General features: G+C 42.6%; 1 protein-coding gene across 2 annotated transcripts in view; it reads left to right on the top strand.

Annotated features, from left to right (window-relative positions):
• acsl1a (acyl-CoA synthetase long chain family member 1a) overlaps nucleotides 1-13,389 on the top strand; it is a 62,560-nt gene extending 49,171 nt beyond the window's left edge. For both annotated transcript variants that reach the window (XM_036933377.1, XM_021619047.2), the window contains exons 14-21: nucleotides 5,261-5,356; nucleotides 5,925-5,997; nucleotides 6,265-6,353; nucleotides 8,293-8,409; nucleotides 9,435-9,578; nucleotides 9,831-9,932; nucleotides 11,064-11,135; nucleotides 11,357-13,389. In XM_036933377.1, the coding sequence (XP_036789272.1) occupies nucleotides 5,261-5,356; nucleotides 5,925-5,997; nucleotides 6,265-6,353; nucleotides 8,293-8,409; nucleotides 9,435-9,578; nucleotides 9,831-9,932; nucleotides 11,064-11,135; nucleotides 11,357-11,497 (834 nt within the window). In that variant the 3' untranslated portion in view covers nucleotides 11,498-13,389. The remainder of the gene's footprint in view (nucleotides 1-5,260; nucleotides 5,357-5,924; nucleotides 5,998-6,264; nucleotides 6,354-8,292; nucleotides 8,410-9,434; nucleotides 9,579-9,830; nucleotides 9,933-11,063; nucleotides 11,136-11,356) is intronic.
• Nucleotides 13,390-13,464: the final 75 nt, after the last annotated feature.

Below are 13,464 nucleotides of genomic sequence, written 5' to 3'. Positions count from 1 at the left end.
TGTTTTTTTAGGATTGTGGGTATTGTAAAGATGAGGGTTAATGGTAAAATTAATTGGTGGTAAGAAAGTGCCACACATTAGTATTTTTCATCATGGCAAATTTGTATGATGCATTATAATGCAACACTTAAAAGGATTAGCCCCCTTTTAAAAAATAAATAAAAAATAAAATAAAAACATTAGCCTGAAATGACATACCCAAATCTAACTGCCTGAAGCAAGGATATGCATGTTCTTGGTACCATTTAAAGGAAACACTTTGAAGTTTATGGAAATGTGAAGGGAATGTAGGAGAGTATAACACATTAGATCGGGTAAAATATAATACAAAGAAAAAAAGAAAATATATGTGTGTGTGTGTGTCATCTTTGAAAGGCCATGTTATTCCAGCCCAGGTGCAATTTAGATTTTGGCCACTAGATGGCACCAGTGTATGTCAAGTTTTAGCCTTATGCAATGAACCATTGCATTTCTGTTCAAAATTTTGTATCAAGACTGCCCAAATGTGCCTAATTTGTTTATTAATTACTTTTCATGTTCAAAATTGTGCACTCTCCTCAAACAATAGTATGATATTCTTTCACTGAAATAGCTACTATAAATTGGACAGTGCAGTTGGATAACAAGAATTGAATCGGTCTGCCAAGATCAGATATGTCTGTCCTGAGAAATGTTCTTGTTACTTACAACTTCATGCTCATGGCATTAGCCTATGTTAGCTCAACCGTCCCGTGGAAGGCACACCGATCCCGAAGGAGTTTGATTGGGGGGGAAAATGCACTGAGTAGAATCCAGAGGATAACATGTTTCCAACATCGGCCCCGATTGAATACCCCCACAGACCCCAATATCGAAAAAATACTTTTATCTTAAGGTTGTCTATTGCAGTGGTTCTCAATTGGTTTTGCCTCTGGACCCATATTTAACCAGGTTGTCTGTCGCGACCCAGTATTTGCATTGCAAAAAATTGCTCGAAATGCAATCTGTAAAACTATACTGAACAAAAATATAGATGCAAAAATGTCATTGATTCTACTGAGTTACAGTTCAGATGAAGAAATCGGTCAGTTGAAATAAATGTCCTAATCTATGGATTTTACATGACTGGGCAAGGGCACAGCCATGGTTTGGCCTGATAAGGCATAGGCCCAGCCAATCAGAATTTGTTTTTCTCTACAAAAGGGCTTTATTATAGACACACCCACTCAGACGAACCCGCAGGTGAAGACGTCTGATGTGGCGGTCCTGGGCTGGTGTTACATGTGGTCTGCGGTTGTGAGTCTGGTTGGACATGCTGCCGAATCGTCTAAAACAATGTTGGATGCGGCTTATGGTAGAGAATTAACATTAATTGAACATTTCTGCAGTCAGCATGCCAATTGCATGCACCCTCAACTGCATATTTTAGGGGCCTTTTATTGTCCTCAGCACAAGGTGGACCTGTGTAATGGTCATGCTGTTTTAATGAGCTTCTTGATAGCCACACCTGTCAGGTGGATGGATTAACTTTGCAAAGGGGAAATGCTCACTAACAGGGATGCGCACACAACTTGAGAGAGAGGAGCTTAATGTGTATATGGAACATTTCTGGGTTCTTTTCTCAGCTCATGAAACATGGGACCAACACTTTACATGTTACGTTTTTATATTTTTTTCTGTCTGTTTTAAATGCTGTATTTTCATTTAATTTCTACATTTAATATCATGGGAACAACATTTCCAACACTTTCATTGTTAGTAATTACTTTTTGCCCATATTCTCGATCAGTGACGATTTTAGCATGTAAATCTTGGTGGGGCGGACTCGCCACAATTTTTTTTGAATGCTTGGCAGCAAAGCCGCTACACAACACAGCACTAAACAATATATTAATAATTATAATGTTGAAAGTGCCCACAATGTTAGGACCTACACAAAGCTGTCCCAACAGCAGTCCCAAAGTCAGGTGTAGTAGCAGTGGTAAGGTTCTTTTGAACTCACTGAAGTCTGAAATGTCCAAGTTTCCAGTTGTTTTGAATGCAGCAGAAGTCGTGCTGGATTGACAGCATGGCCAATGTTGAATGTTTATCCTTTGAAGCTTGGAAAAGAGACTCTTAAACCCAGACTTGGCCCACACACACCAACTCCCCTGAATAGCAGGCTAGTGACTGTTTAGCAGATGCTTGCAGTTAGCCACTAATTCCTTCCAAACCACTCATTGTTGAATTTGCGATTTTCAACTTCTTGTGTAATGTTTATGGCCGATGAGCACCAATTCACTTTATCAATAATTTATTTTCATATGACAAAGATTGAAAAGGATTTGCTAGTAGATTGTCGACTTGATTCCTTCATGATGATCAGTCCAATCATAGCTACGGTAGATATGTTATTTGATGTAAATTTATCTGTGGCCAATGACCTTTTGCCTTCTTGGATGGGCACTTGTAATATAACTATGGCAGCACCCAAGGGGCTTGAATTTTCTAGCACTCACCTTAGATTTTGTGGTGATGTAGTGTCCCTATGAGTGACAGAACACTAAGCCAATCACGTGGCAACTAGAGAACATTACCAACCCCTACGCTCAGTATTTTCTGCTGGCTGCCCCACCACAGATAGCAAAAAAGAGACAATGTTTCTATGCGGCTTTATTAACTCAGTTATTTTATTTTAATTTATTTATTTATTTATAAATGAGAGTTATTTGCTGGCAGATATCAAATGTTATTTGTCACGTGCCGAATACAACAGGAAGACCTTACAGTGAAATGCTTACTTACAAGCCCTTAACCATCAATGCAGTTTTAAGAAAAATAAGATATTAATATAAAAGTAACAAATAATTAATGCTCAGCAGTACAATAGCGAGGCTATACCGGTACCCCTATATACAGGGGGTACTGGTACGGAGTCAGTGTGCGGGGGCACCGGTTAATTGAGCTAATGTGTACAGTACAAATATTAATTTTCAGTCTGCTGCCTCAGTTTGTATGATGGCAATTTGCATATACTCCAGAATGTTATGAAGAATGATCAGATGAATTGCAATTAATTGCAAAGTCCCTCTTTGCCATGCAAATGAACTGAATCGCCCCAAAACATTTCCACTGCATTTCAGCCCTGCCCCAAAAGTACCAGCCGACATAATGTCAGTGATTCTCTCGTTAACACAGGTGTGAGTGTTGACGAGGACAAGGCTGGAGATCACTCTGTCATGCTGATTGAGTTTGAATAACAGACTGGAAGCTTCAAAAGGAGGGTGGTGCTTGGAATCATTGTTCTTTCTCTGTCAAACATGGTTACCTGCAAGGAAACACGTGCCGTCATCATTGTTTTGCACAAAAAGGGCTTCACAGGCAAGGATATTGCTGCCAGGAAGATTGCACCTAAATTAACCATTTATCGGCTCATCAAGAACTTCAAGAAGAGCAATTCAATAGTTGTGAAGAAGGCTTCAGGGCGCCCAAGAAAGTCCAGCAAGCACCAGGACCATCTCCTAAAGTCGATTTTAGCTGCGGGATCAAGGCACCACCAGTACAGAGCTTGCTCAGGAATGGCAGCAGGCAGGTGTGAGTGCATCTGCATGCACAGTGAGGTGAAGGATTTTGGCAGATGGCCTGGTGTCAAGAAGGGCAGCAAAGAAGCCACTTCTCTCCAGGAAAAACATCAGGGAAAGATTGAAATTCTGCGAAAGGTACTGGGATTGGACTGCTGAAGACTGGGGTAAAGTCATTTTCTATGAATCCCCTTTCCGATTGTTTGGGGCATCTGGAAAAATGCTTGTCCAGAGAAGACAAGGTGAGCGCTACCATCAGTCCTGCGTGATGCCAACAGTAAAGCATCCTGGGACCATTCATGTGTGGGGTTGCTTCTCTGCCAAGGGAGTAGGCTCACTCACAATTTTTCCTAAGAACACAGCCATGAATAAAGAATGGTAACAACACATCCTCCGAGAGCAACTTTTCCCAACCATCCAGGAACAGTTTGGTGATGAACCGTGCCTTTTCCAGCATGATGGAGCACCTTGCCATAAGGCAAAGGTGATAACTAAGTGGCTCGGGGAGCAAAACGTCTATTTTGGGTCCATGGCCAGGAAACTCCCCAGACCTTAATCCCATTGAGAACTGGTCAATCCTCAAGAGGCGGGTGGACAAACAAAAACCCACAAATTCTGACAAACTCCAAGCATTATGCAAGAATGGGCTGCCATCAGTCAGGATGTGGCCCAGAAGTTAATTGACAGCATGCCAGGGTGGATTGCAGAGGTCTTGAAAAAGAAGGGTCAAAACTGCAACTATTGACTGTTTGCATCGACTTCATGTAATTGTCAATAAAAGCCTTTGACACTTATGAAATGCTTGTAATTATACTTCAGTATTACATAGTAACATCTGACAAAAAATATCTAAAGACACTGAAGCAGAAAACTTTGGAAATTAATATTTGGTAGATGTATTAAACTTTCTTTAAAGTTTTTTTTTAACACTGAACAAATTCTTATTTACAATGACAGCCTACTGGGGAACAGTGGGTTAACTGCCTTGTTCAGGGGCAGAACGACAGATTTTTATCTTGTCAAAACTAAGGATGGTTTCTGGGATAATGGTGTTGATGTGAGCCATGACCAGCATTTTAAAGCATTTCATGCTACATATGTGAGTGCTACAGGTCCGTAGTCATTTAGGCAGGTTACCTTAGTGTTCTTTGACTATGGTGGTCTGGTTGAAACATGTTGTTATTAGACTCAGTCAGGGACTGGTTGAAAATGTCAGTGAAAGCACTTGCCAGTTGGTCAGCGCATGCTCTGACTACACGTTCTGGTAATCCGTCTGGCCCTGCGACCTTGTGAATGTTGACCTGTTTAAGTCTTACATCGGCTGCGGAGAGCGTGTTCAGTCGTCCGGAACATCTGATGTTCTCATGCATGTTTCACTGTTACTTGCCTCATTGCGAGCATATTAATGCCAAAATAAACATTTTAATACAGGCAACAATAAAATAACTGGTAGGCTTCAAAACTGGTCGTCACTGTCGTTGAAGGTTAACAAACTCACTGGGTTGAGACCAGAAAATCAACCAAAAATGGCACTGCTAATAGCTCTATATTAAATTATTGAAAAAATGGTAAATTCATTATTTCTACACACCTGGTTTAAGTTCAGACTGGCATATTGTTTTTCTCTTCCCCACACGTGCGACCCAAATTTGAGAATCGCTGTTCTATTGTGTGAGGTACAACCATGGATGTCAATGTCTTTCCTCCTTTGTGTTCTCCAGAACAGTCTTGGGGGTCGTGTGAGGCTGATGATCACAGGAGCGGCCCCAGTGTCTCCAACCGTCCTGACCTTCATTCGGGCCGCTCTTGGCTGCCAGGTGAGACTTCCCTTCATGGATTTACAAATCAAATGACCGGTGCAAGAAAGGATAAACTCCCTCTAATCCATGCTTCCACCAATCCAATGCTTATAAATGCGTGGGGAAGAGTGCACAAATGCAAGCTTTCTCAGGAATTTGGATGCGGAGCCTGGTTGCGTTCCAATTCTCTAACCTAATTCTCATGCCTTTTTAAAAGCATTGTTTGGATTGGTGCAAGCATGGCTGGAAGGAGTTTCCCCCATATTCATCACACCTTTTAAATCCTTCAGGGGGAGTTTACAAGTAGAGAATTGGAATCTAGCACGTCTCATACCCTAGAGAAGCAGGTCCCTCTTTGAACTTTCCTGTTTGTTCAACAGGATTCGCCTTAGAAAGATTGGCAATAATGTTCTTTCTATCAGTCAAAACAATCACGTCATGCTTGGGAATCAACCTCACACCTTTCGGCAACCTTTCGACACTCAGGCTGCTGTGGTGCAGAAAGATAGATGATACTAGCATGAGAAACACAAGTTACTTAATTTACAATGCTTTCAAATAAATATCTGCTGCTTCTACTTGACAGTTTTACGAAGGCTATGGTCAGACTGAGTGCACAGCCGGGTGCACCATGTCCATGCCTGGGGATTGGACAGCAGGTAATACACATATTCAAGCGTTACTGAAGCATTCAATTGCTACCACATCGCACAATGCATACCACATCGCACAATGCATACCACTACATCTTTAATCCAACAAACAAGTCACACAAATGTCTCTACTCTGATTCTACAATGAACTTTGGTGTCTTGTTTGGCTCACTGGAAACTCTTCATGAAACCTTATGAGACCATGTTGGTATTATGAAAGAACAGCCAAATAAAGTGTTACTGGAATGTGACAACTCATCTCTTTTTGCCCAGGTCATGTGGGGGCTCCACTGCCCTGCAACTATGTAAAGCTGGTGGATGTGACTGAGATGAACTACTTTGCTGCCAATGGGGAAGGAGAGGTAAGGTGTTTAGACCAATGGAAGTCCCACCTCAGTCTCAAATTGCTCCCTGTCCCTCCCCCTTGGCCCTAACTAGTCGATGTTAGCATATCTGAAGGGTCTGGATAGGTATAAGCACTACAGTGGTAAAGCTTCCACCATACTGATCTGCAAACATTGAAGAATAAGGGCTAAGCTCAGTGGTAGGGTTTTAAGTTTGTTTTGTCAAACTCCAAACAAACTAAAAACAATGTAAACACCATGGAAATTCCACACATGTGGCCCCTGTGTTGTTGATAGATCAGAATCTCCTCATTAACACCCATCAAAATTAGCCTGTCAACTCCAATACATGTTCATGTCATTGTCACCAATCAACTGCATTACAGTTAAAAACAACTTCATATACCACCATCGCTCTCTATATGGCTAGCTATGCTACCAGCTTATCTGAACAGGAGCTAGCATTTAGCAGACAGACACTATATATACAAAAGTATGTGGACACACCTTCAAATGAGTGGATTCAGCTATTTAGTCACACCTGTTGCTGATGGGTGTATAAAATCAAGCACACAGCCATGCAATCTCCACAGCCAAACATTGGCAGTAGAATGGCCTTACTGAAGGGCTCCATGGCATTCAACATGGCACCGTCATAGGATGCCACCTTTCCAACAAGTCAGTTCGTAAAACTTCTGCTCTGCTAAAGCTGCCCCAGTCAACTGTAAGTGCTGTTATTGTGAAATGGAAACGTCTAGGAGCAGCAACGGCTCAGCCACGAAGTGGTAGGCCACACAAGCTCACGTAACGGGAGTGCCGAAGCATGTAGTGCGTAAAATTGTCTGTTGGTTGCAACACCGAGTTCCAAGATGCCTCCGGAAGCAACATCGGCACAAGAGACTGTTTGTCGGGAACTTTGTGAAATGGGTTTCCCTATGGCCGAGCAGCCGCACACATGACTAAGGTCACCGTGCTCAATGCCAAGCGTCGGCTGGAGTAGTGTAAAGCTCATTGCCAGCTAGATGGTGAATCACGATTCACCATCTAGCAGTCAGACGGATGTGTCTGGGTTTGGCGGATGCCAGGAGAACGCTACCTGCCCCAATGCATTTGGTGGAGGAGGAATAATGGGGCTGTTTTTTTATGGTTTGGGCTAAGCCCCTTAGTTACAGTGAAGGGAAATCTTAATGCTACAGCATACAATGACATTCTAGACGATGCTGTGCTTCCAACTTTGTAACAACAGTTTGGGGAAGGCCTTTTCCTGTTTCAGCATGACAATGCCCCTGTGCACAAAGTGAGGTCCACACAAATGGTTTGTCGTGATCGGTGTGGAAGAACTTAACTGGCCTGCACAGAGCCCTGACCTCAACCCCATCAAACACGTTTGGGATGAATTGAAAGGCCGACTGCAACCAGGCCTAATCTCTCAACATCAGTGCCCGACCTCACGAATGCTCTTGTGGCTGAATGAAAGCAATCTCCGCAGCAATGTTCCAACATCTAGTGGAAAGCCTTCCCAGAAGAGTGAAGGGTTTTATAGCAGCAAAGGGGGATCAACTCCATATTAATGCACATGATTTTGGAATGAGATGTTTGACCAGCATGTGTCCATATACTTTTGGTCACGTAGTGGATTTTCTAAACCCTAAAGAACAACTTCTAAACATTATGCAGCGAAAATGGCCAAATCAGATTTTAGTAACCGCATTATGGGCCTGCTAGAACGGATTTGATTAATATCCACGTTGTTAGATACGCTTTTTTGAATGGGCGCCAATGACTGTGTCCTTGGTCTCCCTTCCATTGATCTCTTTACCGTGTGTATTGGGACCGACTGGAATACTGGGGTGGGGGTGTTCCCCAGCTTGCTTTGATACTTCACAATTGAGGAGGTGGGTGTGTATCCTGGTCCCATGTTTGTATTTGATGTATATATAATTCTGCTTCTTTGCAGGTGTGTGTGAAAGGACCAAACGTATTCAAGGGTTACCTGAATGACCCGGAGAAGACAAAGGAGGCCTTGGATCAGGATGGCTGGCTCCACACCGGAGACATTGGGAAGTGGCTGCCTGTAAGTACTGTCAACTCTACATTCAACTCTACACTAGGCTACGCTTTTTAATGTTTTTTTTTAAATCAGCTAGCTCTTTCCCAATTCTGATCCTGGAGACCCAATCTTTAGGCATGATGACTTGATTAGTTGAAGCAACTGTTAGTGCTATGGCAAAAACAAAAATGTGCACCCCTTTGGGTCCCCAGGACCAAGATTGGCAAACATTGAGCTAGCCTATAAGGTGGGGATGGGAAATTGTCCTCTGGTGGGGCTTGCACGGTTACCATTTTTGTGCCAGAATTTAAATATATATATTTTTTATTTTTAACTTTATTTAACTAGGCAAGTCAGTTAAGAACAAATTCTTATTTTCAATGATGGCCTAGGAACCGTGGGTTAACTGCCTGTTCAGGGGCAGAACGACAGATTGTTTTTACCTTGGCAGCTCAAGGATTCGATCATGCAACCTTTCGGTTACTAGTCCAACACTCTAACCACAAGGCTACCTGCTGCCACAGAATGCCCAAGAATACTAACCACACATCGGGTGGAGAGGTGAGGAGTGAAATATGCCAGTTCGGAATAAGGGGGATGATTAGGTGGCCATGATGAAATGGGGCCAGGTTGGGAGTTTAGCCATGACAATGGGGCTAACACCCCTACTCTTACGAGAATTGCAATGGGATTTTTAATGACCACAGAGGGTCAGGACACCCGTTTATTGTCCCTTCCAAAAGATGGCACACTACGCAGGGCAATGTTCCCTTCACTGCCCTGGGGCATTGATCTCCTTAGCCCTCCAACACCACTGCCAGCAGCATCTGTTATCCCATCCAGGGAGCGACCAGGACCGACCCTGCTTAGCTGATGACCCAGGACCTACCCTGCTTAGCTGATGATGATGATGAAATAAGTCCCAGTCAAAAGAGATCAGCAGACATTATGCCTCAATCTATGACTGACTAAGAGTGTCAAAGTAGTAATGGGGCGAAATCTGATGTAGTTAACTAAGTACTGATTAAGTTTGTTTACTCTACTTTCAGAATGGTATTCTGAAGATCGTGGACAGGAAGAAGCACATCTTCAAGCTGGCTCAAGGAGAGTACATTGCCCCGGAGAAGGTCGAGAACATCTACATCCGGAGCGACCCGGTGGCCCAGATCTTTGTCCATGGCGATAGCTTGCAGGTTTGTGACAAACCAAATCATGTGTGCCAAGTCTTCTGCTGTGCTATTGAAACACTTCGTTTGTGGTTGGGTATGTACATGCATAATGCTGGATGTGGATGTGTGCACCATCTAATTGAAACTTGTTTGGGTGACACTTATGACTTTCATATATAAGCCACTGCTTGTAAATGTTGATACATTTGTAAATTAGTATAAATGCTTATGGAATTCTAAAAAGCTAAATGTTTTAAAATGTCTTGTTTGACACAGGCATGCCTGGTGGGCATTGTGGTGCCTGATCCAGACTTCTTACCAGGATGGGCAAAGAAGAAGGGCATCGAGGGTTCTTATTTGGAGATGTGTGCAAGCAAGGTTAGCTAGCTTCAATGGTATGGCAGATTTACCTGACAGTGTATTCAGTGGCTGATTTCCACAGTCCATGCTAGCATACCTCTTACACTTCAACAAGTGTTGTCCTCAGCAAAATGTCACTGGATCTTGCAGATCCGCTACAGTAACTCATGGTCCAAACACAACAAGACAGTCGCGAAGAGGGCATGACAACGCCTTTTCCCCCTCAGGAGACTGAAAAAATATGGCATGGGTCCCCAGATCCTGAAAGTTCTACAGCTGCACCATTGAGAGCATTCTGACCGGTTGCATCACTACGTAGTATGGTGATGCCATACCCCCTTACAGAGGGTAGTGCGTATGCACCAGTACATCACTGGGGCCAAGCTTCCTGCCATCCAGGACCTACTGTATATACTAGACAGTGTCAGAGGAACGCCCAAAAAATGTATTTTCTAGACTTATCTCGACAACCAGTAAGCAGTACCGAAGCGCCAAGTCAAGGTCCAAAAGGCTCCTTAACAGCTTCTACCCCCCAAGCCATAAGTCTACTGAACAATTAATCAAATGCCCCCCCCCTCTTGTTTTTACACTGCTGTTACTCTCTTCTTATTATCTATGCATAGTCACTTTACCCCTGCCGACATGTACAAATGACCTTGACTAACATGTACCCCCGCACATTGACGTGGTACCGGTACCCCCTGTATATAGCCTTGTTATTGTTTTTATTTTATTCAGTTTATTTAGTAAATATTTTCTTAACTCTATTTATTGAACTGTGTTGTTGGTTAAGAGCTTGTGTGTAAGCATTTCACAGTAAGCTCTGCACCTGTTGTGTTTGGCGCATGTGACAAATAAGATTTGCGTGTAAAGCCTTAGAATGAAGGCTTGCACGGTTACCATTTTTTTGCATGCTAGTGTGGATATCGGAACAGAACCAATCTCATCTCAAACACATCACAGTTTTTGTTTGTACTGAAAGTGCTCCATATAGAAAATGTGACTTCTGACATGCACATTTTTGGGTGGGATTGTATTAATGATAGACTAATGAACAAAATACTGAAAGATATTTTGAGTGAACTTTTTAAGTACAGCCATTAAGATGCATTGTCTACACTGCCTTGTCTGAAGTGCCTATCTTTCCAGGAGATGAAAAATGCCATCCTGGAGGACATTCTGAGGCTGGGGAAAGAAGGGGGGCTGAAGTCTTTTGAGCAGGTGAGGAATCCTTCCTAACGATCCACACATTCCTCAGGGACACGGTAACATTTAGACACGGTAACACTCACAAGTGATGCTGGTTCCAAATTGTGCATGATTATAATGCTGCCTCTAGCCCAGAGTACTCTTGTAGGGAAAAAACAAAACAACATTTGCATCTCAATGGGATGCTAAACACATAATAAGCTGAATAATGAATAACATGCTGTCTCGTGCAGGTGAGAGATATCTCGCTGCACACTGAGATGTTCTCCGTCCAGAACGGCCTCCTGACGCCCACGCTAAAGGCCAAGAGGACCGACCTCCGCAGTCACTTCCGAGAGCAGATTGACCTGCTCTATGCCAAGATCAAGATGTGAATCCCAGGTAGAGGGGAAAGGGAAGCAGAGGGTGACAATCTGGAAACCATAGCCCCCCTTGACTGCAAATGCTCATCGGAGGTGACGGTTGTGGCCCTCTCTTGTCTACTGTGACAGTGTCTTTGGTCCCCTTGTGCTGTAGAAGAGATGGAGTGTGTGAGAGAGAGTGACTTATGTTAGAAACCGGGATTCAAACAAATGTAGGTAGACCCATGCACTGTGATTAGACTTTTTTTAAAGTTGATTTCCCAGAGATCACTTTCGCCATAAACGCAGCGCATGTCAGCGCAATCACTTTTAGGAGTAGATTGCAGTGCACAGGTTGTTTATCTACATTTGTTTATATTTAGGCCATAGTGAAAGGGGGAGAGGTTCATGCCTTATTGTCCATGTGACTGTCAACCATTTCTGTCAGCCATTTCAAGTGCCGATCGAGTCGCCTGTTAGGAGTTTCTCGACTATCTCAGTCGGTAATCCCTCAATTGTCAGTTTCAATTAACCCATTTTTACTAATCATCTCTAAGTTCTGACAAACTTTAGTTTTATTCTCTTTTTTTTGTATATCTGCTTTTTTATGTTTCAAGACCACACCCATGCAGACATTTCAGTTGTTGAAAGACTGAGACAAATCACCATACGCAACTGTCTTAGTACTGTCTTGTTCAACTTGAGAAATACAGTAGCTATTTATAGCAGTCTAATATTTGTTTCTTTTAATTTAAGTTGATATTTAATATCATTGGTGAATTATTGTAAATAGTGTATCTGTAGAAAAAAAGTCACGAGAGGACTTCAATGGGTCACGGTTGATACAGCATGTTTTCTTTCTTTTTTTCTGCATTCCCTTGTTTTTCAACGTTGTACTGTCAGAAGGCCTTGTCTAAACCTTTCTGAACCTTCCGTAACTATTTTAGCACAAGACAAGTAGGAAGATGTCCATTCAGAAAGGTGTTATGATCTTGTGAATGGCCGCAAAGGAAATAAGCCTCCCACACAGCAGGGATAAAAGACTGCATGTGCAATACCAGAACAAAAACACACAACCTAAAGTGCCACCAATGTCTCTGCTATCACACAGAAACATTTATTCCGTAAGTGTCCTTTTAAAACTACAGTGGCCTCAATGTGCCAAAATGCACACGCTGGGACCTGTTCTATCCATAGAAAACAGTCCTGCCGGCCAAGGGATACCTGGGTCATATTCAGCGGGCAACAATCAGGAGCCTAGCAGCCCAATTCCAATTCTCTCACCTTAATGTGCACTTGCCCCCCCCCCCCCCCCATGAATAATTGGGTGTAAAATGGTGCAAGGTCTTTCTAGATAGCCCATGCTTACACAAATCCAATGCTTCAAACGGAGGTGGTGGAACTGACTTTTGTCCATTTGGAATGCACACTCACCATCCGTTTTGAAGATGTTTTCTCCCATTTGATGCCTAATGAAAGACCCTGGAGAATGATCAGGTTAAGCTGGCCAGTATCAAGCCATGGCTCGCTTGCCCCTTGAGTTTTTTTTTTTGTTGACAAAAATAGTGACTTATTTGTTAGGTAGGCCTAACCATCATTTACCTCTATATAAGGAACCACATTATAGACATTTCAGTCTCCTTTGAGATCTAACAAAGAAAAAAAGGGTCCTTTTATGAATTCAGGTTATTTAACAATGAATTAAGTGCTCATGATGCACATTGACCTGTTTGTTAACATTGTTCTGTACATGATTGGGTTTATCTGCTTGATCATGTTTCGAGACACCATCAGACGGCCAATACTAGGAACTTGAGCTCTCCTTAAATCGACAGTGTTCGGTTTCAATGTGTTTTTGTACAGGAGTAAAATTCATACCTTTCATTTACTCCACTGTACCAAATAAACCTGTTTGTCTTACTGTAGCCCTCTCTGCTTCATTGTACTTTTTTGTTGTATACAGACATTATTTGAGATGTACACAATATGATGAAACTGAT

Source organism: Oncorhynchus mykiss, chromosome 10, assembly GCF_013265735.2.
Source record: "Oncorhynchus mykiss isolate Arlee chromosome 10, USDA_OmykA_1.1, whole genome shotgun sequence".
Lineage (NCBI taxonomy): Eukaryota > Metazoa > Chordata > Actinopteri > Salmoniformes > Salmonidae > Oncorhynchus > Oncorhynchus mykiss.
The sequence above is the reverse complement of the archived record's forward strand: the minus strand, read 5'-3'. Positions and strand labels throughout refer to the sequence as shown.